This window comes from Oryza brachyantha, chromosome 3 (genome assembly GCF_000231095.2).
Source record: "Oryza brachyantha chromosome 3, ObraRS2, whole genome shotgun sequence".
Classification (NCBI taxonomy): domain Eukaryota; kingdom Viridiplantae; phylum Streptophyta; class Magnoliopsida; order Poales; family Poaceae; genus Oryza; species Oryza brachyantha.
Genome location: NC_023165.2, coordinates 16,639,690 through 16,664,412, shown reverse-complemented (window position 1 = coordinate 16,664,412; position 24,723 = coordinate 16,639,690). Strand labels below are relative to the sequence as shown.

Genomic DNA, 24,723 nt, shown 5'->3' with positions numbered 1-24,723 from the left:
TACGGTGGGGAGCCATCCAAGCCAGGGCTCGACGGCTGTTCGCCCCAAACACCAACATTCCCGCTATTCCTGTTGGCTTTCCTTTGCCATTCCAAGCTGGGAACGCTCCTCCTCCGGTGAGTTCTTCGTCTCTCCTGGGTATTTTGCTGTTTTCCCTGACTTGTCATGACTCGGCTTATGTCCCCTTTGCAGGACCGTCACCAACTTTTGTCGTACCCCCTGAGCCGAGGCATGCCCGTGCTCAAGAGGGGGGCAGTAGCTTTGACAGATGAGCCAGTCGCCAAGCGACTGGCCTTTGATCCTGACGTGGAGCCTGCCGGGCCACCAGAAGACAAGGACGCCGCCACCTCAACACGCTCACCAAGCCCGCCTCCCTCGAGGCGCCTAAGGAGACCCACCTTCAAGACGGGACCGAGGTAACATAGCTCAACTTTCATGTTTTGATCCAATTAGGATTTCTATGCTCGCTGAATTCATATCACCTGGCCTTTTCAGGAAGTCGAGCCACATCGACCCGGCCGCTCCGTCCGGGCCCAAGGACGCTCAGCCCCCGGGTCCGTCGGTAGCCGTGCTTCCCACTGTCCCAAGCCCAGCTCCTTCCACAACAGCTAACCCCGTGATGTGGCCGTCCAAGCCACTGCTACAGTGCCGACTATGGAGTCAAATGCACCGGCGGTGCTCCCACACACAGGCACTGTGGAGCCGAGTGCCAGGACGCCCATTCCACTGGTCGTGGCTACAACCTCGGCAACGCTTTCCCCGAGGGCTCAAGGGAGCCGCACTGACCGGGCCATGGCTGACCCCTCGGACGACTCCAAGGACATCGCCAAGATCAAGCGATACATCGAGAAGTCCATGAATCTTATGAAGGTATGCCCTTTCACCGTCTCCTTGTATGCGCGGCCCTGTTAACTCTTATCGTGTCATATAGGGAATCGAAGCGCGGTCGAAGGCAAAGTCGGAGGCCCTTCGGTCGCTAGATCCCCAGTTGGGGGACATGGACCCCTTGTGGTAGGATCGTGATGAAATCCTAGAGCGGGCGAAGGCCATGGAGAGCTGCCTTCAAGGTGAGATGGCCGACCTTCGCGTGGAGCTGGTGTCAAGTACCTCTGGGATCAAAGGTACGACGATCTATCTTTGGTAATTGTTTCTTCTTCGTAGCTGAAGGTTGTCTTCTTTTGCCAGATCAAGGCGCCGCCTTGGGGGAGATGAAGAAGGCAAACACCGGGCTACAAGCCGAATGCACCAAGTTGCTGGCGGTGAAGGCCGAGCGCTCCCAGCTTGTCACACCCGGAGTTTTGTCCTAAGCCTTAAATCGTAAAAGAAATCCGTAAATAACAATTGGCTTAATTAACTCAGGAGAAACCCCTCCAAAAAGAACCTAATTTAATTAAATCGAGCCTCGCAAATCGACTAACTGGATTTAAATTCAAACTAATCAAATTGCAGAAGTATAAAATTTGGCCAAACAAATTAATTTAAAACTCGGCAAAAGTGGGGCTTTCCTTTTTCCCTCCTTTTTCCTTTCTTTTTCCCTTCCTTCTCAAATTGGGCCGAAGTCCAATTTTCTTCCCTTTCCTTTTCTTTTTCCTTTTTCTTTTTCCTCTCCTCCCTCCCGGGCCGGCCCAGCCGACCGGCCTCCTCTCTTCCCGCGCACGCCTCCTCCCTCCGCCTGGGCCGCCGCTCGGCCCAGCTCGCGCGCCGCGCTCGCCCGCGTAGTCCGCGCCGCCTCCCTCCTCCCGCGTGCCACTGACAGGTGGGGCCCACCTGTCAGCGACACCGCGCCGACTCGCCCGCGCCGCGCCGGCCGACTCCCAGTCCACCGCCACGCCGCAACCGCCGCCGCCAGGACCTCGCCGCGTCCGACTCGGTCTCCAACCTCCGCCCTGCCATAGCCGGCCTCCGCGCACAATAAATCCCCACCGCCGCCGCGCCGTCGCCCACTTTTTCCTCTCCGCCCAAGCCGCCGCTGTGCCCCGCCGCCGCCGTCACCGTTCGTTCTCGCTGCCGGCCGCCCGTCGTCGCCGTCCAGCCGCGTCATCGCCTCCGCCTCGACGTCGCGAACCTTCCTCCGGCTCTCGTCGCCACCGGTGGGCAATCCACGCCCTTCGCCGCTCCTTCATCCTCCCCACCGCCGCGCCTCGTCGCCTCGCCGCCGTCTGCCGACCTCGTCACCGCGCGTCACCAGCCGCCACTCGTCGGCGTCACCACCGCCGCATCGCCGTCGCTGACCATCTACCGCGTTCGCCTCTGCCGGTGAGCGTCCCCACCTCCCTCTCCTCTCCTTTGTCCTCGCCGTCACCGCCGGACCACCCGCGCCGTCGCCAGGCATCGTGCGCCACCTCTCCGCCGTCGCTGTGTTTCCCTCGTCGCCGCCTTCACCACGTGGTCGCCGTGCCGCCGCTGCCGGCACCCTTCGCCACCTCTCGCCGCTGTGCGCGCCTCGCGAGCTCGTCATCGTCGTGTTGGCCGGCCACGGCTCCCCCTCTCGGCCGCGCCCTTGCGTCGTCGATTCGTGCGCGGTCGTCGCCGCATCGCTGTCGTCGTGGCACCGCCGCCGTCCACTAGCGCCGCCGTCCCTCGGTCGCCGCCGCGCCGCCTGAAGCTCCCGCCGCCAAACCGCTCCCTTGCTCTCTCTCCCTCTGACTGACGGGACCAACCCATCAGTTGCCCCGCGCCCCTCCTCCCTCTCTCCTCCCGTGGGACCCACCTATCAGTCGCCGCCGCGCCCTTCCTCTCTCTCCTCCCCGGGCCCGTGTGTCAGTCTCTCCTCTCCCCTCTCTCCCACTGACAAGTGGCCCCCACCTGTCAGCCGTCAGCACCTCCTCTCTCCTCGCTGACGTCAGCAGCCCCATTAATTGCGCAATAATTGATTTAGGACTTTTCTGTTTAGTTAAAAAACCCAGAAAACTTCTAAAATTCATAAGTAATTCATCTAGTCTCCGTTTAGGTCCATTCAAATTTCATTAAATTCATAAAATTGTCAAGAATCCATTAAAAATACTTTCTTTTGCTGTTTTAGTAGAGTTTGTGCCTGTTTTATTTATTTTTGTGCTTTGTCGCTTAGAGTCGGACCCCTCCGAAGAGCCGGTTTACTTCGAGATCATCGCCGAAGTTCCCCAAGGGCCAGAGCAAGGCAAGTGGCACTCATCTTTGATCATATTGAACCCATTATTGCAAATTCCCTGCTTTCTTTATTCAAATATGCATTGTTTTAATTAAAGTATTTACTGTATGTTATTTTTCGGGTAAACCATGTTATTATGCCGTTGATTATCCAACTTTATTCATGATGGACCAGGGGTAACTTGATTAGAGTTAGGCCTAGGTTAATGCTTAGCCGTGCTTAGAACAAGTAGCTCATGGGATCACATTTAAATCATGCTTAGTTCTGAATAGCTGAGATAATGGTTCATTACCCGGTTCGGGCTAATGTCAACTAAAATATTGATAATGGTGGGCTGTGGGTGCATGGTTTTGAGAGTCGCACCCATGGCAATTAAGGACCGGTTCATAGGAAACCCTGGAAGTAATTAAGTGCTAACCACATGCCGGAATGGGTAAGGTGGGATTTGAAGCATGGCTTCAAACTATTTGACGTACCGAGGCAAGGATAGGCATGATGGAGTATGGACGGCCAATCGTGGTGTAACGAAAGCCTCTGCTACTTCCGGATCTACCAAGGCACAAGAGGGGATTGCCCGAGTTGGTGTAAAGGAGGGGGTGAAACCTGAAGTGTGGTGCGATTAAATAGGCACGGTCTCCTTTCCGGTATACCATGGTGGTATGTCGGCGCACGTTCAAGTGTAGTGGAGTCGTGTCTTTTGGGTACAGTAGTGCACCTCTGATCAGAGTATAACCTATTCGAATAGCCGTGCCCATGGTTACGGGCGAGCTCCCAGCTTCGCTGTGATTAGTGAACCTATAATAACTTGAGTAAACTGGTTTTCTCTCGGGACTACTGCAACGTGGTGTAACGTTGAGTAGCGGTTGGGCCTGTTGCAACGTGGTGTAACGTTGGACAGTGTTGTGGTATTTTACAACTGTTATTTACTTATCCTTTACTGTATTCAATTACCTTTATTCTTTTTAATCTCTGTTATTTGTTTAACTGCTGCTTTATTGCAACTAACCCTAGCCTGTCCTTGATAATCCCTATGCATCATTTATTACCCTCTTGTCCGTGTCACTTGTTGAGTACGGTGGTTTGTACTCAGCCTTGCTTAACTTTCCCCACCGAGCTGGAAGTCGAGTCCGATGGAGGTGTCTCTCAAGAATGAGCTGATCTGCCGTCGAAGCTTTGCCTGTGGACTGGAGCCGTACCCGCTGGAGCTAGTCTATCTTTTTTCTTTCCGCTGCATTTCCGCTAGAATAAGTGTAATTTTTAGTTGTTTCTAAGAACGATGGTTATGTAATCAACATTGTCTTTTTGTGTACCCTGGCTGGTCCTGGACAGGGATTTAATACACAATTAAGTTCAGAAATTCGTGTGAGGAATTTCTGGGCGTGACAAGTTGGTATCAGAGCCTCCTTTGACCGTAGGATCAGCCCAATGGAAACCCTAAGAGCCCTCTGCTTGTTTGTGCATAGTTTGCAAAAGTTAGAGTTGTTTTGAAAATGGGTTAGTGCTTTTCAAAAGCGTGAGTCATTTAAAAAGACAAAACCCCTTTGGTTGAAAAGCGTGAGTAAATTTATTTACGGGTAAAACTTTATTTTGTTTCTTTCTTTTATGATTTATTTATCTTGAAATAAAACTTTGCATCTAATGATTCCAAATCCTTGTGTTCTTTAGATGGCTGACCACCCCTTGTATCACCGTGGAAACGGAATGGCTGGATTCGTGGCAGAGTTGGCAAGAGTCTCATTCACGGTAGGATACCCCTATGAGCCAGAGTACATCACGATCCACCCTCTTGAAGGTGAGTTTCCCCACCGTGTCAGATTGGAGCTACATGGAATCCCCAGTTTCCTCCCTAACTTGGAAGCAGAGGGAGCCGGAGGCTCGCATGAGCATGCCTGCCAGGAAGCTGCTTACAGTTTGATGACAACGCTCAGGGCTAGGCACGACTTGACGTTTCGGCATTCGGCTTACCGGTATCACCCTGGTCGTGGACCCAATCCCATGGTCAGTAGGTTTCGGTCTGCCCGAAGTGAGCAAGACCCAACATCTCGCACTAAGTCATCAAATTAGTAGAAAAGTACTTTATCGGATTTGAACCACTGACTCACGTCTTACCACGACATTACTCTACCACTAAGTAAAAAAGCCCTTTATCGGGTTTGAACCGATGACTTATGCCTTACCATGGCATTACTCTACCACTGAGTTAAAAGGGCTTCTTATTCAATTCCAAAATTAGCCACTTTCATTTCCCATTATAGGTCTACTGCATACTGTACATTATATATGTATATATCAAGATATAGAAGTCGATTCATGGTCAGGTTCAAAAAAATCTTAAGAAAATCAAGAAAAATAGGAAAATCTTTCATATTCTCTCATATCACTTGCACAAAGTATAGGGTTTTTTATCTTTAGGTTATTGAATTGACTTTTCACATGCTCAGAACGGTCTGAAAAATTTGATCAAACAAATTAATTTAAAATTCGACAAAAATGGGGTTTTTCTTTCTCCCTCCTTTTTCCTTTCTTTTTCCCTTCCTTCTCAAATTGGGCCGAAGTCCAATTTTTCTCCTCTCCCTTTTTCTTTTTCTTTTTCCTCCTTCCCGGGCCGGCCCAGCCGAGCCGGCCCACTTTCCCCGTTCGGCCAGCCCAGCCGAGCAGGCCACCGGCCTCCCGCCCCTCCCGCGCGCGCTCCCCTCTACCAGGGCCGTCAGCCCAGCTCGCCTGCTCCCGCGCCCGCGCTTGCGGTGAAGTCCGCCTTGCCTCCCTCCTTCCTTGCGCCACTGACAGGCGGGCCCCGCCAGTCAGCGACCGAACTCGGGCGCCGGCCGAGTCCGCCTCCGCCCCGACTCCTCCGGACGACGTGCCGCCGCGCCGCCACCGCAACCGCCGCCGCCGAGTTCGCCGCGTCGTCGACTCGGTCTCCACCAGCCGCTCCGCCCTAGCCGACGCCGCCACCCTATAAAATCCCCGTGCCTCTGCCCAGCCGCCACTTTCCACCTCTCCGCCCGAAGCTTCCCTCCGTCGCCGTCAGCCGCCGATCTCCTCGTCGGCCGTCGGACGTCGCCGCCCACCCGCGTCACCACCGCCGCCTCTACCTCGCTGACCTCCCACCAGCCTCCGTTGCTGCCGGTGTGCACCCGAGCATCGTCGCCGCCCCCTTCGTCCCTCCCGCCGCCGTGCCCCGTCGTCTCGACGCCGTTGGCCGACCTCGCCACCGAACGTCGCAAGCCGCCGCTCGTCCGCGTCCCCACCTCCGCCTCGCCCTCGCCGATGCGCCGCTGTCTCCGTCGCCGCCACCCCTCCGCTCGCCATGACCCCTGCCTGACCGTGCGCCGCCGCCCGTCACCTCGCGCCAGTGCTCGCCGACGCCGTCGTCGCCCTCCGGTCGCCGGTCGATGTCGCTGTCGTCGATGTCGCCGTCGTCGACACCCTCGCACCGCCGGTCATCGCCGTCGCCACCTTCTCCTTCTCCTTGGCCCTCGCCGTCTCCGCCGCGCCCTCCTCCCCCTCTCTGTTTCCCTCTCACTAGCCAGCGGGTCCCACCCGCCAGCCCCTCCCTCTCGGTCGAGCCCGCGTGTCAGCCGCCCACTTCCCCTCTCTCCCACCAACAAGTGGCCCCCACCTGTCAGCCGTCAGCCTCCTCTCTCCTCGCTGACGTCAGCAGCCCCATTAATTGCGCAATAAATCAATAAAGTTTTCTGTTTAGTTTAAAAACATAGTTAAACTTCTAAAATTCATAAGTAATTCATCTAGTCTCCGTTTAGGTCCATTCAAGTTTCATTAAATCCAGAAAAATGCCAAGAATCCATTAAAAATAGTTTCTTTTGCTGTTTTAGTAGAGTTTGTGCCTGTTTTATTTATTTTTGTGCTTTGTCGCTTAGAGTCGGACCCCTCCGAAGAGCCGGTTTACTTCGAGATCGTCGCCGAAGTTCCCCAAGGGCCAGAGCAAGGCAAGTGGCACTCATCTTTGATCATATTGAACCCATTATTGCAAATTCCCTGCTTTCTTTATTCAAATATGCATTGTTTTAATTAAAGTATTTACTGTATGTTATTTTTCGGGTAAACCTTGTTATTATGCCGTTGATTATCCAACTTTATTCATGATGGACCAGGGGTAACTTGATTAGAGTTAGGCCTAGGTTAATGCTTAGCCGTGCTTAGAACAAGTAGCTCATGGGATCACATTTAAATCATGCTTAGTTCTGAATAGCTGAGATAATGGTTCATTACCCGATTCGGGCTATTGTCAACTAAAATATTGATAATGGTGGGCTGTGGGTGCATGGTTTTGAGAGTCGCACCCATGGCAATTAAGGACCGGTTCACGGGAAACCCTGGAAGTAATTAAGTGCTAACCACATGCCGAAATGGGTAAGGTGGGATTTGAAGCATGGCTTCGAACTACTGGACGGGCAATCGTGGTGTAGCGAAAGCCTCTGCTGCTTCCGGATCTACCAAGGCACAAGAGGGGACTGCCCGACTTGGTGTAAAGGAGGGGGTGAAACCTGAAGTGTGGTACGATTAAATAGGGAGGGTTATGTGATGGGTCCTATCACGGTCTCCTTTCCGGTAAACCATGGTGGTATGTCGGCGCACGTTCAAATGTAGTGGAGTCGTGACTTGTGGGTGCAGTAGTGCACCTCTGATCAGAGTATAACCTATTCGAATAGCCGTGCCCACGGTTACGGGCGAGCTCCCAGCTTCGCTGTGATTAGTGAACCTTTAATAACTTGAGTAAACTGGTTTTCTCTCGGGACTACTGCAACGTGGTGTAACGTTGAGTAGCGGTTGGGCCTGTTGCAACATGGTGTAACGTTGGACAGTGTTGTGGTATTTTACAACTGTTATTTACTTATCCTTTACTGTATTCAATTACCTTTATTCTTTTTAATCTCTGTTATTTGTTTAACTGCTGCTTTATTGCAACTAACCCTAGCCTGTCCTTGATAATCCCTATGCATCATTTATTACCCTCTTGTCCGTGTCACTTGTTGAGTACGGTGGTTTGTACTCAGCCTTGCTTAACTTTCCCCACCAGAGCTGGAAATCGAGTCCGATGGAGGTGTCTCTACGGAGTGAGCTGATCTGCCGTCGAAGCTTTGCCTGTGGACTGGAGCCGTACCCGCTTGAGCTAGTCTACCTTTTTTCTTTCCGTTGCATTTCCGCTAGAATAAGTGTAATTTTCAGTTGTTTCTAAGAACGATGGTTATGTAATCAACATTGTCTTTTTGTGTACCCTGGCTGGTCCTGGACAGGGATTTAATACACAATTAAGTTCAGAAATTCTTGTGAGGAATTTCTGGGCGTGACACAGCTTTCGTCTTCGAAGGCTGTGCTAGAAGCCAAATGCGCTGGGCTCAAGAAAGCCAAGGACGTTGCCATCGCCGAGCTCGTGGCTACGTTTTACTATACCCGGTCCTTCGTTTCTCCCTTCCGAGCGACTTCTGACTTGTGGTGGAGGCTGCCGAGGCTAGGGCTCAGGAAACTGAGCTGGCTCGGGATCGCCTTGTCATGGTTGCCCTTAATGTGCTTGGAGCGACACCGCTGCTGGCACGAGGTACCTCATTGATCAACATAGACGGGGTTGTCCAACAGCTGGAGAAGATACCCGCGGCGCATGGTGCCAAGTTGCGGGAGACGGCAAAGCTGGCGTATAGCCACGCTCTTGCTGTCGTAAAGTCGTTGTATCCTCGGGTGGAGGTTGATGCCATCTGCGACGGGTTTGCTGCTGACTGTGATGAGGAGACAGCTATGAAGTACGTCAACAAGTCACAGAAGGCTGCCGAGTCGGTCGCAGATGACCTTGGCCTGTAAAGAAGTAGGAGAACTTGTAGTAGTTAACCATGTTCGAGGTGAACTATTATGATGTGACTTTATTTAATCTATTTGCTTTAGAGTCTTCTGCTGTGGTGTGTTTCGTTGTCACGTGACCAGTTATCCTCTCGATGTGTGCCTGTCCCAGCAGCCTCCGAGCAGACTTAGCCAGCACGGGGCTTAGCGTTGTGTTACTCGGTTTGGTGGGAAGCGAGGTGTGGCTGAGCGGATGTGCTACTGCAACCAGACTTCGATTAACTGACAGTTAAAGGGCTCATTGGCAGTAGATTTTATTAAAATGGAACCCGAAGGTAGAGTACATTGTAGCCCCCGACTGGTATTCCGAGTGGGAGGCACTCGGCAAGGGCAGTCAAAGTGTAAAAAGAAAAAATTACAGGAGATTGACTATGACGTAGGGCCCTTCCCAGATTGTCAAGAGCTTGTGTCGATCTTTTGTGGTCTGTACTTTGTGTAAGACCAGGTTGCCGACTAGGAACGCTCGACTGCGAACATTCCTGTTGTGGTATCGGCGGAGTCCCTGTAGATAGCACGCCGACTGGATAGTTGCGATATCCCTGGCTTCTTCCGACCTGTTGAGGTCATCTTCCCTAGTCGTGTCTGCCATGAACTCGTTGTAATTGCGTATGCGAAACGATTCGTGGTCGGTGGGCAGGACTGCCTCTGCTCTGTACATAAGGAAGAAGGGCGATTGTCCCGCAGCCCGACTGACGGAGGTGCGAAGTGCCCTGAGTACTGGCGGCAGCTCTTGCATCCATCGTCTGGCGTAGGGATGTAGTTGGTCAAAGACCCTGGTTTTGATTCCTTGAAGGATCATGCCGTTAGCTCTTTTGACCTGCCCGTTGCTCTTCGGGTGTGCTATGGAGGCGTAGCAGATCTTGATCCCACGCTCCTCGCAAAAATCTTGGAAGTCGTTCTGTATGAAGTCTCTCGCATGCGCCGAGTCGATTGTGGCGACCGGTTTTGCTTCTATCCACTTAGTGAATTTTTCAATGGCGACGAACAGGTGGGTGAACCCTCCTGGTGCCCACTTGAAGGGCCTGACAATGTCGAGTCCCCAGATGGCGAACGGCTAGGAGATCGGGATAGTTTGCAGTTACTGTGCTGACGCGTGTGTCTGTCTTGCGAAGAATTGGCACCCCTCACACTTTCTAACCAACTCTTGCGCGTCAGTGACGGCGGTTGGCCAGAAGAACCCTTGCCTGTAGGCTTTTCAAAATAGCGTCTTGGCTGAGGCATGGTTGCCACAGAGGCCCGAGTGGATTGACTGGAGTATTCGTTTGCCCTCTTCAGGGAGCACACAGCGCATGAGAATGTCCAATGTGCTTCGCCGAAGGAGCTCCTCGTCTGACATGATATAGCAGTAGCTTCGTCGGCTGACGCGTTCAGCTTCAGCCTTATCGGTCGGGAGGACTTCCTCCATGAGGAACTTGATGAATGGAGTTCTCCAGTTGTCAGTGATGACTGTGACCGTGCGGTCGTTGGGGTTTGGTGGTTGGCCGTCGTCTCATGCATCTTCTATTCCACTCGGGGTTGGTTTGGGTTCATCCTTTTTCGCGACTGTAGGCTTTGTGAGGTGTTCGACGAATATATCGGTTGGCACCTGCAGCTGTTTTGAGCCGAGATTGGCTAGTTCGTCGGCGGCTTGATTGTTGTGCTGCAAGACGTGAACCAGCTCGAGTCCCTCGAACTTGTTTTCGAGTTTGCGCACCTCTTGTCGGTAGGCTTGCATGTTTTCGTCAGCGCAGGTCCACTCATTCATGACCTGGTTGACGACTAGCTGGGAATCTCCTCGAACAAGCAGCCGCCTAATCCCAAGGGTTATATTCAACCGTAGCCCGTGAAGGAGTGCTTCGTACTCGGCGACATTGTGGAATGCCGGGAAGTGGATCTGGAGCACGTACGTGAATCTTTCGCCGTTGGGCGATATAAGCACTACTCTAGCCCCGGCCCCCGACATGCGTAAAGAGCTGCCGAAGTACATTGTCCAGTGGGCCAACTCTTCTGGCTCGGTTTCCAGTTGCACGTCGGTCCACTCGGCCACGAAGTCGGCAAGTGCCTGTGACTTTATCGTGGTGCGTGGCTTGAAGCTGATGTTGTATGGCATCATCTCTAGTGCCCACTTCGCAATGTGGCCTTGCACTTCCTTGTTGTGTATGATACCACTGAGTGGATAGGATGTGATGACTGAAACCTGGTGGGCTTGGAAGTCATGAACGAGCTTCCTTACCATTATCAGGATGCCGTAGAGAAGTTTCTGGACCTAGGGGTATTTTAGCTTGGATTCTCCAAGTACTTCGTTGATGAAGTAGAACGGTTCCTGCACCAGCTGAGCGTGTCCGTCTTTTTCCTGCTCGACCACGAGGACTGTGCTGACGACTTGTTCTGTGGCCGAGATGTAGTAGAGTAGGAGCGGCTCGTTTGGGCTAGGCGAAGCCAGCACGGGGGGAGAGGTCAAGTATTTCTTGAAGTCCTCAAAGGCTTCTTGCTCTTCCGGGGTCCATGTGAAGTGGTCGGTCTTCTTCAGTAGCTTGAAGAAGGGCATCCCTCGGAGGCCGAGTCGTGAAACGAATCGGCTGAGAGCTGCCATGCATCCGGCCAACTTCTGAACGTGTCGGAGCTCGCTGGGAGGGTTCATTTTTAGTTTGGCCTAGACTTTCTTCGGGTTTGGCTCGATGCCCCGTCGGGATACGACGAAGCCAAGGAGCATGCCGGAGGGAATGCCAAACACTCACTTCTCTGGGTTTAATTTCATCCTGTAGCATCGGAGGTTGTTGAAGGTTTCCTCTAGGTCATCTAGTAAGTCATCCTTTTTCCTCAACTTTACAACCACGTCGTCGACGTATGCTTCCACGTTTCGCCCGATCTGGTCGTGGAGGCAACCTTGGATGGTTCGCTGGTAGGTTGCCCCTGCATTTTTTAGACCAAACGACATTGTGCTGCAGCAATACTCGCCGAATGGTGTGATGAAGGAGGTCTTCATCTGATCGGCCTGTCTTAGGCTGATCTGATGGTAGCCTGAGTAGCAATCGAGAAAGTTGAGTAATGCGCAGCCAGCCATCGAGTCTACGACTTGGTCGATGCGCGGTAGACCAAACGGATCCTTAGGGCATGCCTTGTTAAGGTCCGTGTAATCCACACACATTTGCCATTTATTGTTCTTCTTTTTGACCAAGATGGGGTTGGCCAACCAGTCGGGGTATTTGACTTCTTTAATGAAGCCAGTCGCGGGTAGTTTGGTCAACTCCTCCTTAATAGCGACTTTGATGTCTTGTGTGAAGCAGCGAAGGCGCTGCTTAACTGGCCTAGCGTCGTCTTTTACATTCAAGGAGTGCTCAATCACTTCCCTAGGGACTCCCGGCATATCAGACGGTTTCCAAGCAAAAATATCTTTATTATTTTGGAGGAAAGTGACAAGCGCGAGTTCCTATTTGGAATCTAATTGAGTTCCTATGAAAGTAAATTTGGTGGGGTCGAGGGCAATCTGCTTCTTCTCGTTGGAGGTGATTTTTGCCACCTTTTTAGATGGTAGATCATCGTCCTCTGTCTTGCGAGTCGAAGCTTCACGTATCTGCTCACGTCCGGCTTGTCCTTCAGCCTGTTGTGCAATCTCGTAGCTCTCCACCTCGCAGCTGAAGGCCTGCTTGATGTCGCTGCGCAGGGTGATGACACCATGTGGTTAGGGCATCTTAACCATGAGGTAGGTGTAGTGTGGGACCGCCATGAACTTCGCCAGCGCGGGCCTGCCGATGAGGGCATGGTACACCGTCTCAAAGTCAGTGACTTCAAAGCAGATGTTCTCCTTCCGGTAGTTGTCCTATGTCCCAAAGGTAACTGGAAGAGTGATCTGCCCGAGTGGTGTTGCTAATAGCCTGGGAATAACACCATGGAAGGGCACATTGCTTGGGCGTAGCTCCGTCCTCGGGATCTTCATGTCGTCGAGCGTCTTCGCGAAGAGGATGTTGAGTGCGCTCCCTCCATCGGTGAGGACGCGCTTCAGCTTAACACTTTTGACGACTGGGGCTAGCACCAGTGGGTACCGCCCCGGGTGAGCCACTCGGTTAGGATGATCCGAGCGGTCGAAAGTGATCGGAACCTTCGACCACCGTAGGTACTAGGGGACATCCACCGTTGTGGTGTTGATCTCCCTTGATGCGAGCTTCTGCTTCCGCTTGGACTCGTACGCGAGCGGGCCACCAGTGGGCTTGAAACCAGTTGGCCAAGTCAACTGACTTAAGTTCTTGGTGAACGCTGGGACGCCGTCTGTCATGTCAGTGTCAGAGCTATCGGGTGATCGATGCCGAGACGTCTGGCTATGACTTTGATGGTCCCGATCATGGAGATGGTCCTCCCGACGTCGGTGTTCGAGCCTGTGGCAGAGGTCAGCACAGTTTTGTTCATTGAGATGCCGCTTCTTAGCCCTGAGCTCCTAGCATTGCCGATCTAGTCAGTGAATCTCGTCGTCGATACGGCGTCGCCTCTCGACGGAGTCTCTCCTCTACGTTGAGTTAGGGGAGTGTCGGCGCGCCTTGCTTTCGCTATGCGGCCAGGAATCAGTCGACTGCCAGGAGACGTTCGCCCGAGACCTAGGAGATCTGGACGATTGAGCCTCCGAATGGGCAGCTGGGGTACCTATCGTGCGCTGGAGGGAGTGCTGGATCGCAGCAGTTGTCACCATGGCCTTGACATTGTTTTTGGTTTCCACCATAGGAAGGTCTAGCTGTGGGTGCTGCTGGATGATGTCACCAAGTAGATCGGTGGCTGCACGGACGTTCTGCTGAGGCGTCTTGAAGACGTCGTGTCCGTCGACCTGGGTCTGGAGGAGATCACGCTACATCTTGCGAGATTGGATCCGTAGCACGGCGTGAGAGTGCATTGCTTGTCATTCCTTTTCTTCCCGCTCCTGGTGTTCCTTCTCTTCCTCGAGTCGGGTGCTCTTCAGCTAGTCGGGCCGTCTCCTCCTCTTGCCGTCTAGCTGCAGAGTAAGGCGACACCGGCTTGCTGGCCGCAAAGTCTCTCGGGGAGGCACGAAGCTTCCGGTGCTGCTCCAAGACTCGGAAGCGTTGACCAGAGAGGTCGGCGTGGCCTTGGGATTGATTTGCACCTCCATCGGAGTTGCATCCTGACATGCCTGTCGGTTCGAGCTAGGGGAAAGCATCTCGGTGTCATGCGACCCAGATTGGATCAGAGTCTGACCCGATGCCTCTTTGTTAGGCTCGAACCGACAGACTTCCTCGTCGGAGTCGGAGGAGCTTGAGTTGACAACGCACCGAACTGGTCGGTCTGAAGCCTGATGCCGCCAAACTTGAAGGTTGAGCCCGGCGGGAACTTCCTCTTTATGATGTTCGAGTTGAAATCCATCGAACTTCGCAAAAAGAGCTTTAGATTGTAAAAAGAAAGATAGCACACCCCCTACTTGGCGCGCCATATGTCGACGTTTGATGTCGGCAATAAACTTATAGGGTGGCTACCAAGCTCGGAATTCGATGGTTAATGATGAAGAGGGAAAGAATTTACCCAGGTTCAGGCTCTCGATGTGGCGAGATAATACCTTAATCCAACTGTATTGCACAGATGGATCTTCGTTGCCCTCAAGGTGGCACCCCGTACCCCTTATATAGTGGGGGAAGGGTTACAGATATGATAGAGTCCTAATCTAGTGAGACTAAGATCTATCTCAATTCGGTTATGGCTCGGGTCCAAAGTACTCGACATGCAATCCGGTACATACCAGACTCCTAGCCGACACCATACAAATATATTCTCCTCCCTATTTGGTACCCCGTTGACTGTACATATTTGTATAGTCTCCTAATACCCCCGGTATAGGTATCCCACACTACTGCTACAGTTGAGCGGTGTTTTTCAACTATGGACATTGTGAAGATATACTTGTCCAATTGTGTTGTGATTAACACTTAATTCATAGATTTATTTGCTATGTGGAGGAAGAAGAAATGAAAAACTTAACTAGCTATTTGATTGGTAGTTGATCGGTTCTTGAATATGACCACCCGCAAAAACAATCAACAATAGGTAATTAATTTTATTTATATCAAATTATTGAAAGGCTTAGACTTTGTCAGGAATTTAACTATGTTTCTCTCTCTTTTAGCCCAATGTCCCATGGAGGAATGAAGACGATGAAATCATTTATATTTTGCATGATTTCTTATATGTTTTGCGATAGGGGATTTGGAGATATGAAATCTATGTTTGAAACATTCTCATTTTTTAATATTATACTCTTATGGGTTGGTTTCTCCAATGTGTACATAACTTCTAACTTTTTACGTACTTTTCACATTGTTATCATTGAGAGATATTTATAGTCAATGGACATCAATTTATTTAGTGTATTTTGGTTATAGAATTATATATGCAACTATAGACAAAAAAGTTAGCCACCCCTTATTTTTGCTCTAGCTCCTCCCCTAGTGAGAGACAGCGTCCTGACTAATGATTGAGCCGAGTTTAATTGTAATCAATTAGAAGAAAAAAGAAGAATTACTGCATTTCGTAACTGATTTTTGATCTTTCTATTGCGCTTCTTTTTTATTTAGACCTTATTTATATCTAATTTTATCTACTTATCTAGTTATCTAGTTTATCTACCGGCTCGAACTCGAATTTGATCGCCTTCCATACTTCACAAGCTGCGGATAGTTCAGGACTCCATTTGCAAGCTGATCGGATAATTTCATTACCTTCACGAGCAAGATCGCGCCCTTCGTTATGAGCTTGTACACAGGCTTCTAAAGCCACCCGATTAGCTGCTGCACCAGGTGCATTACCCCAAGGATGTCCTAAAGTTCCTCCACCAAATTGCAATACAGAATCATCTCCAAAGATTTCGGTCAGAGCTGGCATATGCCAAACATGAATACCCCCTGAAGCCACCGGTATAACACCTGGCATGGATACCCAGTCCTGAGTGAAAAAGATACCGCGAGCACGATCTTTTTCAATAAAATCATCACGCAATAAATCAACAAAACCTAAAGTCATTTCGCGTTCCCCTTCTAACTTACCTACTACTGTACCAGCGTGGATATGATCTCCCCCAGACATACGCAATGCTTTAGCTAATACACGGAAATGCATACCATGATTTTTCTGTCTATCAATAACTGCATGCATTGCTCGGTGAATGTGAAGAAGTAGGCCGTTGTCGCGGCAATATTGAGCCAAACTAGTATTTGCGGTGAATCCCCCGGTTAAGTAGTCATGCATTACAATAGGAACCCCTAACTCCCTCGCAAATACGGCTCTTTTAATCATTTCTTCGCATGTACCGACAGTCGCATTCAAGTAATGCCCCTTAATTTCACCGGTTTCGGCCTGTGATTTATAAATAGCTTCGGCACAAAAGACAAAACGGTCCCTCCAACGTATAAATGGTTGTGAGTTTACGTTTTCATCATCTTTGGTAAAATCAAGTCCACCACGTAGACACTCATAACATGCTCTACCATAATTTTTTGCGGATAATCCCAATTTTGGTTTAATAGTACATCCCAATAAAGGACGACCATACTTGTTCAATTTATCCCTTTCAACTTGGATACCATGAGGCGGACCTTGGAAAGTTTTTGAATAAGTAGGGGGAATTCACAGATCCTCCAGACGTAGAGCGCGTAGGGCTTTGAAACCAAATACGTTACCCACAATGGAAGTAAACATGTTAGTAACAGAACCCTCTTCAAATAGGTCTAATGGATAAGCTACATAAGCGATATATTGATTTTCCTCCCCAACAACGGGCTCGATGTGATAGCATCGTCCTTTGTAACGATCAAGACTGGTAAGTCCATCAGTCCAAACAGTTGTCCACGTACCAGTAGAAGATTCGGCAGCTACTGCAGCCCCTGCTTCTTCGGGCGGAACCCCCGGCTGAGGAGTTACTGGGAATGCTGCCAAGATATCAGTGTCCTTGGTTTCGTACTCCGGGGTGTAGTAAGTCAATTTATAATCCTTAACACCAGCTTGAAATCCAACACTTGCTTTAGTTTCTGTTTGTGGTGACATACGTCCCTCCCTACAACTCATGAATTAAGAATTCTCAAAACGACAGGGTCTCTATTTTATGGCGCAGGCGACTGTCCAGTCTATAAACAAGTACTAATAGGGAAATGAAAACTATACTAAAGGAAACGTAAGATATCTCTCCTAAAATCTAAAAAAAGGGCATATTAGGGCTATACGGATTTGAACCGTAGACCTTCTCGGTAAAACAGATCAAACAGATTATTATTGAAATGATTCGAACTGTTTCAAAGACCCAACATGCATTTTTTTGCATTGGGCTCTTTTATCAACTGATAGAAAGATCAGTTAGTCCACCATAGTTTTTCTTTACGGAAAGATAATGAGATGGTTCCCTGTGCTCTGATTGATTATTTGTATTATGATCTATCTAGGAGCAATACCAAAGTGTTTCAAAGGAGGATTACCTTGACTTAGGTCTGCCTCCGGCCTAAATTAAATCAACCTAAGTGAAATAGAGTCTCTATCGTTCCGCTACAAGAGTTGACTATGAGACTTGATACACCTTAAAGTTCATAGAACGAAAAGAATTTTTTTGGAGGCCCTTATCCTCATTACGCCTAGCATTTAGTGGGCTGGATATTTACCTTATCAACTAGCAAATCAGTAAGGGTTCTATTTGATTAGGCACCTGAGTTGGTACCTGAATCGGATTGAACCAACTATTTGTCAGGCGACTGTTCTCCTATTCTCTCGAATCCATGAAGTAAGACATTGATTTTGCAATAAGATCCATTATGTTCATTGCATAATAAGCTCCCTTGAAAAGCATTGGCGCATGTGTAAACGAGTTGCTCTACCGAACTGAGCTATAGCCCTTGTCAGAGATATCTTAATATATAGAGAATTTCTTGTCAAGATGAATATTTTCTATTTCTAATAGTAGAGGATATCCGTTTACTATATAACATACGAATAACGAAGCGGTATTTGCTTATAAAAAGGATTCGATCTATAATCGATCGAAGTAAAGGGTCTTCCTTTGGGGTGATAAATTGCCTACTTAACTCAGTGGTTAGAGTATTGCTTTCATACGACGGGAGTCATTGGTTCAAATCCAATAGTAGGTAGGTAGGTAGAAAAATTACTAGATAGCATTGGACTTACTTCCCTTCGCTATCTAATAAGTTTTTCTACCCCTCTTCCCTTTTTCTTTGTATCAACTAAACCGTTGGGTTGTCTTCAATTAGATGGAGGAATCCAATTAATAGCCTCGACTCGTATCCTAGCTCGTCTGAGAGCTAGCTTCGCTTCAACCAATTCTTTCGTACCCTCAACTCTACTCACGTTAGCTTCGGCTATTTCAAGTGCCTGTTGAGCTTCTTCCGGATCAATGTCACTACCCAGTTCCACATCATTTCCTAAAATGATGATCTCATTATTAACTATTCTGGCAAAACCGCTCCATAGAACCGCCGTTAACCATTGATCGTTGAGGAGGCGTATTCTCAAGGGACCCATATCTACAGCAGTGTTAATGGGGGCGTGGTTTGGTAATACGCCAATTTGGCCACTATTAGTAGATAAAATGATTTCTTTCACTTCACAATCCCAAATAATTCGCTTAGGAGTCAGTACATAAAGATTTAATTTCATTTCTTCAATTTGTTCTCCTCTTCTAAGTTTATAGCTTTCGTGCTAGCTTCATCGATGTTACCCACCAAATAAAAAGCCTGTTCGGGTAGGCTGTCTAATTCTCCGGAAAGGATTAGTTGAAATCCCCTAATTGTTTCTGCAAGACCAACATACTTTCCCGGAGAACCGGTAAAAACTTCTGCCACAAAAAACGGTTGTGATAAGAAGCGCTCAATTTTTCGTGCTCTTGCTACAGTTAAACGATCCTCCTCCGATAATTCATCCAACCCAAGAATTGCGATAAGCACCCTTTACTAAAATCAATGTAGTTGTATGCAAACCTAGAGCAATAGCATGATGAACCAAGAAATCCCCAGGTCCTATTGTTAAGAAAAGCAAATTACTATTCTTGTTAACAGCATTCAACCATCCGGGTAACCATAGGGTTCGACCCGCATTGAAAGCGGGACCGCTCGTTGAAGATAAGAGTATATCGAACCCATATGTCGTCTTACCATGAGCCGATTGTATCCATTGGGCAAATATAGGTTCGATCAAGATTTGCTTTTCTGGAGTACCAAAAGCAAGCATGACGTCATTATGAACATAAAGGCCCAAGGTATGGAATCCTAGGAAGAGACTAGCCCAACTTAAATGAGATATGATAGCTTCTTTATGGTCTAACATTCTTGCCAATACATTATCCTCATTCTGTTCCGGATTGTAATCCCTAATGAAAAAAATTGCTCCATGAGCAAAAGCCCCTATCATGATGAACCCTGCAATGTATTGGTGATGAGTATATAAAGCTGCTTGAGTAGTAAAGTTTTGTGCTATGAATGCATAAGAAGGTAAAGAGTACATATGTTGAGCTACTAAGGAAGTAATAACCCCCAAAGAAGCTAGAGCAAGACCTAATTGAAAATGAATCGAATTATTGATTGTGTCGTAAAGGCCCTTATGCCCATGCCCTAATCGACCCCCCGGAGGAGTATGTGCTTCTAAAAGATCTTTGATACTGTGCCCAATAATTCGATCAAGCTGACACCGCTGCTTAATCCTTTAGTGGATCGGCTCTATTACATAAGCGGATTCCTAAATTTTACCCCATATCATGGGATAAGTAAGCAGTTTTTTTTAGTTGTATCGACCCAGTCGCTCACTTTTTAGAAATTAGTGAGTTTTTCTTCTTTCTTTTTTTTTGATGCATATATCATAAAGAAGGAATATGGAGCAGGTAGTGGGAATCGAACCCGCAACCCCATGGTTATGAGCCTTGTCAGCTACCAAACAGTTCTACCCTGTTAAACTAAAGAGCGGGGAACTAGTGGATAAGGGGGGGTTGAATACGCCCCTCTACCATATCTATACAAATTTAGGAATAACCAATTCGTGTGGTGGTTGGAGTATTTCAGGAGGAACTGTAACGAATCCGGGTATTTGGAGTTATGAAGGTGTGGCAGGGGCGCATATTGTGTTTTCTGGCTTGTGTTTCTTGGCAGCTATCTGGCATTGGGTATATTGGGACCTCGAAATATTCTGTGATGATCGGACGGGAAAACCTTCTTTGGATTTGCCCAAGATCTTTGGAATTCATTTATTTCTTGCAGGGGTGGCTTGCTTTGGCTTTGGCGCATTTCATGTAACCGGTTTGTATGGTCCTGGGATATGGGTGTCCGACCCTTATGGACTAACTGGAAAAGTACAAGCTGTAAATCCGGCATGGGGTGCAAGCTGTAAATCCGGCATGGGGTGCAGAAGGTTTTGATCCTTTTGTTCCGGGGGGAATAGCTTCTCATCATATTGCTGTGGGTACATTGGGCATATTAGCGGGCCTATTCCATCTTAGTGTCCGTCCACCTCAACGTCTATACAAAGGATTACGTATGGGCAATATTGAAACTGTACTTTCCAGTAGTATCGCTGCTGTTTTTTTTGCAGCTTTTGTAGTTGCCGGAACTATGTGGTATGGGTCAGCAACTACACCAATCGAATTGTTTGGGCCTACTCGTTATCAGTGGGATCAGGGATACTTTCAGCAAGAAATATATCGAAGAGTTAGTGATGGGTTAGCCGAAAATCTCAGTTTATCAGAAGCTTGGTCTAAAATTCCCGAAAAATTAGCCTTTTATGATTATATTGGTAATAATCCGGCAAAGGGGGGATTATTCAGAGCAGGCTCAATGGACAATGGGGATGGAATAGCTGTTGGATGGTTAGGACATCGCATCTTTAGAGATAAAGAAGGGTGCGAACTTTTTGTACGTCGTATGCCTACTTTTTTTGAAACATTTCCGGTTGTTTTGGTAGATGAAGAGGGAATTGTGAGAGCGGACGTTCCTTTTAGAAGAGCAGAATCCAAATATAGCGTTGAACAAGTAGGCGTAACGGTGGAGTTCTACGGTGGTGAACTTAATGGAGTAAGTTATTCTGATCCTGCTACTGTAAAAAAATATGCGAGGCGTTCCCAATTAGGGGAAATTTTTGAATTAGATCGGGCTACTTTGAAATCAGATGGTGTTTTTCGCAGCAGTCCAAGGGGTTGGTTCACTTTTGGTCATGCTACCTTTGCTTTGCTCTTCTTTTTCGGACACATTTGGCATGGCGCTAGAACCTTGTTCCGAGATGTTTTTGCTGGTATTGATCCAGACTTGGATGCTGAAGTGGAATTTGGGACATTCCAAAAAGTCGCAGATCCAACTACAAGGAGACAGCCAGCCTGATGCCGCATTGCTTTGGTATCATTCCCCTCTCTTTTTTGATTTGACATGGGAAACATCTCCCATCCCTTCTTTGACTCTTTTTTCTTCTTTATATGGGAAATGATCCCAAATGACAAATGAATAGGTGTGGAAGTTAGAATTGTAAATAAACCACGATCGAATCTATGGAAGCATTGGTTTATACGTTCCTTTTAGTTTCGACTTTAGGGATAATTTTTTCGCTATCTTCTTCCGAGAACCACCTAAGGTTCCGACTAAAAAAGTGAAATAATTTAATTGAAGTAAGAAGTCTCCCCATCTGGGAGACTTCTTACTTCAATTAGTCCCCATGTTCTTCGAATGGATCTCTTAATTGTTGGGAGGGTGGCCCAAACGCGGTATATAAGGCATACCCAGTAAAGCTTACAAGTAAACCAGATATGGAGATGGCGACTAAAGTTGCTGTTTCCATTTTTATAGAATTTCAAGATTACAATGGATCTACGAAAAGATCGTGTATTTACAACTACAACGGAATAGTATACAAAGTCAACACAAATCATTAAATAGAATTTATGGCTACACAAACCGTTGAAGATAGTTCTAGACCTGGACCAAGACAAACTCGCGTAGGTAATTTATTGAAACCCTTGAATTCGGAATATGGGAAAGTAGCTCCGGGTTGGGGGACTACTCCTTTTATGGGGGTCGCAATGGCTTTATTCGCGGTACTACTATGCCAGCCCAAATCATGATCTTCACCAACATGGATTTGGTTCTCTCGTGAAAATCGCGAGTTGCAGAGATGAGAACCATGAAAAGCAAGATCCCGAATAAGAAAACAGAAACCGAGGAAACCACAAGAGTGAAGACTAGTAGAGTCTCGTCTTTTGTCATTCTTTGCTCCCTTTTCACTCAATGATTCATTCGAATTTCCCGACCAAAAATTCGATATGTCTATTCATAGGGCCTCGTTGCTAAGTGCTACAAGATCTAGTGCACTGGAACTCGTGGTTATGGACCCGAATCCTTTAGTATGGAACATTGTCTTTTCCAAGTAAAAACCCCCAGTATATGAAAGAATGAAAAGGTGCTTTCGTTCTTTTCTTGTGGAATAAGAAGCCCTCGTACCTTAATGAAAGGAAAATAGGAATTTTTTGTTAGGTATTTGACCAAATAGGATCGTCCAGTTCCTATAGAACCTATCACTAAAATACCCGATAGGGCTAAGCGGAACGAAAAGGATTTTCCCTGAGATGGTAAATGAAAACGATTAGCCCCATACGAGGTTTGGGAATAAGTGATGAGCAAGGAATATACGTCTTTCTGCTAAAGAGGATCTATTAAACTCATAATTCATTAGATCCTTCTTATCAATGTCAACTAGGTATCATAAGTAAATGGATCCCGGTTGTTCAATCCTTTGATAACCAAGGTCATTCTTTGCTAAAGAGAAATGATCACTATGAGTCAGACTCAATAGAATTGGATCCATTCCAAATAGCAAGAATTAGGATTCTTGATCCCTCTCAATCTCTCTTTCAATTCGAGGATCCAGAGAGGTAATAGAGAGCGAGTGGGAAAAGAGAGGTTACTTTTTTTCATTTTTCCCTTAAAGGATAGGCTTTCTTGGAAATAGGAATCATGGAATAATCCTGAATTCCAATGTTTATTCCTATAGTATAAGAAAAACTAATTGAATCAAATTCATGGATTTACCACGACCTCGGTTGTGACCCCATACTCCATAGATAAAAATGCAAAATTTCTATCTTCGAGACCATACCATTGAAAAAGGGCATTGAACGAGAAAAAAATCGTCCACAGATAATCAAACTATCGTATGCCTTGGAAGTGATATAGGGTGCTCGAAAATGGTTGAAGTAATTGAATAGGAGGATCACTATGACTATAGCCCTTGGTAGAGTTACTAAAGAAGAAAATGATTTATTTGATATTATGGACAACTGGTTACGAAGGGACCGTTTCGTTTTTGTAGGGTGGTCCGGCCTATTGCTTTTTCCTTGCGCTTATTTCGCTTTAGGAGGTTGGTTTACAGGGACAACTTTTGTAACTTCTTGGTATACCCATGGATTGGCGAGTTCCTATTTGGAAGGTTGCAATTTCTTAACCGCAGCAGTTTCCACCCCTGCCAATAGTTTAGCACACTCTTTGTTGCTACTATGGGGCCCGGAAGCACAGGGGGATTTTACTCGTTGGTGTCAATTAGGTGGTCTGTGGACTTTTGTTGCTCTTCATGGGGCTTTTGCACTAATAGGTTTCATGTTACGTCAATTTGAACTTGCTCGGTCTGTTCAATTGCGGCCTTATAATGCAATTTCATTCTCTGGCCCAATCGCTATTTTTGTTTCCGTATTCCTGATTTATCCACTGGGGCAATCCGGCTGGTTCTTTGCGCCGAGTTTTGGCGTAGCAGCGATATTTCGCTTCATCCTCTTCTTCCAAGGATTTCATAATTGGACATTGAACCCATTTCATATGATGGGAGTTGCCGGAGTATTAGGTGCGGCTCTGCTATGCGCTATTCATGGGGCAACCGTGGAAAACACTCTATTTGAGGACGGTGATGGTGCAAATACCTTCCGCGCTTTTAACCCAACCCAAGCTGAAGAAACTTATTCAATGGTCACCGCTAATCGCTTTTGGTCCCAAATCTTTGGTGTTGCCTTTTCCAATAAACGTTGGTTACATTTCTTTATGATATTTGTACCGGTCACCGGTTTATGGATGAGTGCCATTGGCGTAGTCGGCCTAGCTCTGAACCTACGTGCCTATGACTTCGTTTCCCAGGAAATCCGTGCAGCAGAAGATCCTGAATTTGAGACTTTCTACACCAAAAATATTCTTTTAAACGAGGGTATTCGTGCGTGGATGGCAGCTCAGGATCAGCCTCATGAAAATCTTATATTCCCTGAGGAGGTTCTACCACGTGGAAACGCTCTTTAATGGAACTTTTGTTTTAGCTGGTCGTGACCAAGAAACCAGTTCCTACGATTCGTTTATTGATGGCCGATCCACTAAGGGATCCCATGATATACATTGTCTAATGGATAGGACAGAGGTCTTCTAAACCTTTGGTATAGGTTCAAATCCTATTGGACGCAATCTTATTTCTATCTATTCTTTAAATAACTATACTAAAAACTAAGAAAACTTTTTTGTTTTTTGCATGATTCAAATGAAAAACCTTTCTCAACGGTTTCTCCTCTACTACTTCTACTAACAAGAGTAGACGTGCAAAATTTATGTTTGTTCCTGAAGGGAAAACCGTTCGAGTTGTTCCTGAATAGCTTCCTTCAAAAGGATCTCCGCTTCCTCGGTGAATGTCTTGCTAGAAGATATAATTTCTTGGAATTGAGGTTTAGTATCTTTTAGGTGTTTATGTAACTCATCCAGAAATTTCTTTACCTGTCCAAT

General features: G+C 47.7%; 2 protein-coding genes and 1 non-coding gene across 3 annotated transcripts in view; all 3 read right to left on the bottom strand.

Annotated features, from left to right (window-relative positions):
• Window positions 1-5,265: 5,265 nt before the first annotated feature.
• Window positions 5,266-5,337, bottom strand: TRNAT-GGU. The gene has a single exon. It is a non-coding gene; the product is annotated as a tRNA-Thr (tRNA).
• A 10,170-nt stretch (window positions 5,338-15,507) lies between these two features.
• On the bottom strand, window positions 15,508-17,035 carry LOC121053784 (ribulose bisphosphate carboxylase large chain). Its single transcript, XM_040521558.1, is given in 1 exon segment — window positions 15,508-17,035. A coding segment is annotated over 1 exon segment (1,455 nt). The 5' UTR covers window positions 17,012-17,035; the 3' UTR covers window positions 15,508-15,556.
• Window positions 17,036-24,460: 7,425 nt separating this feature from the next.
• Window positions 24,461-24,723, bottom strand: part of LOC121053867 (ATP synthase subunit alpha, chloroplastic) — a 1,585-nt gene continuing 1,322 nt past the window's right edge. The window contains exon 1 of the mRNA XM_040522135.1: window positions 24,461-24,723. This exon is cut by the window's right edge and continues 1,322 nt beyond it. Coding sequence (XP_040378069.1) covers window positions 24,550-24,723 — 174 coding nt within the window. The 3' untranslated portion in view covers window positions 24,461-24,549.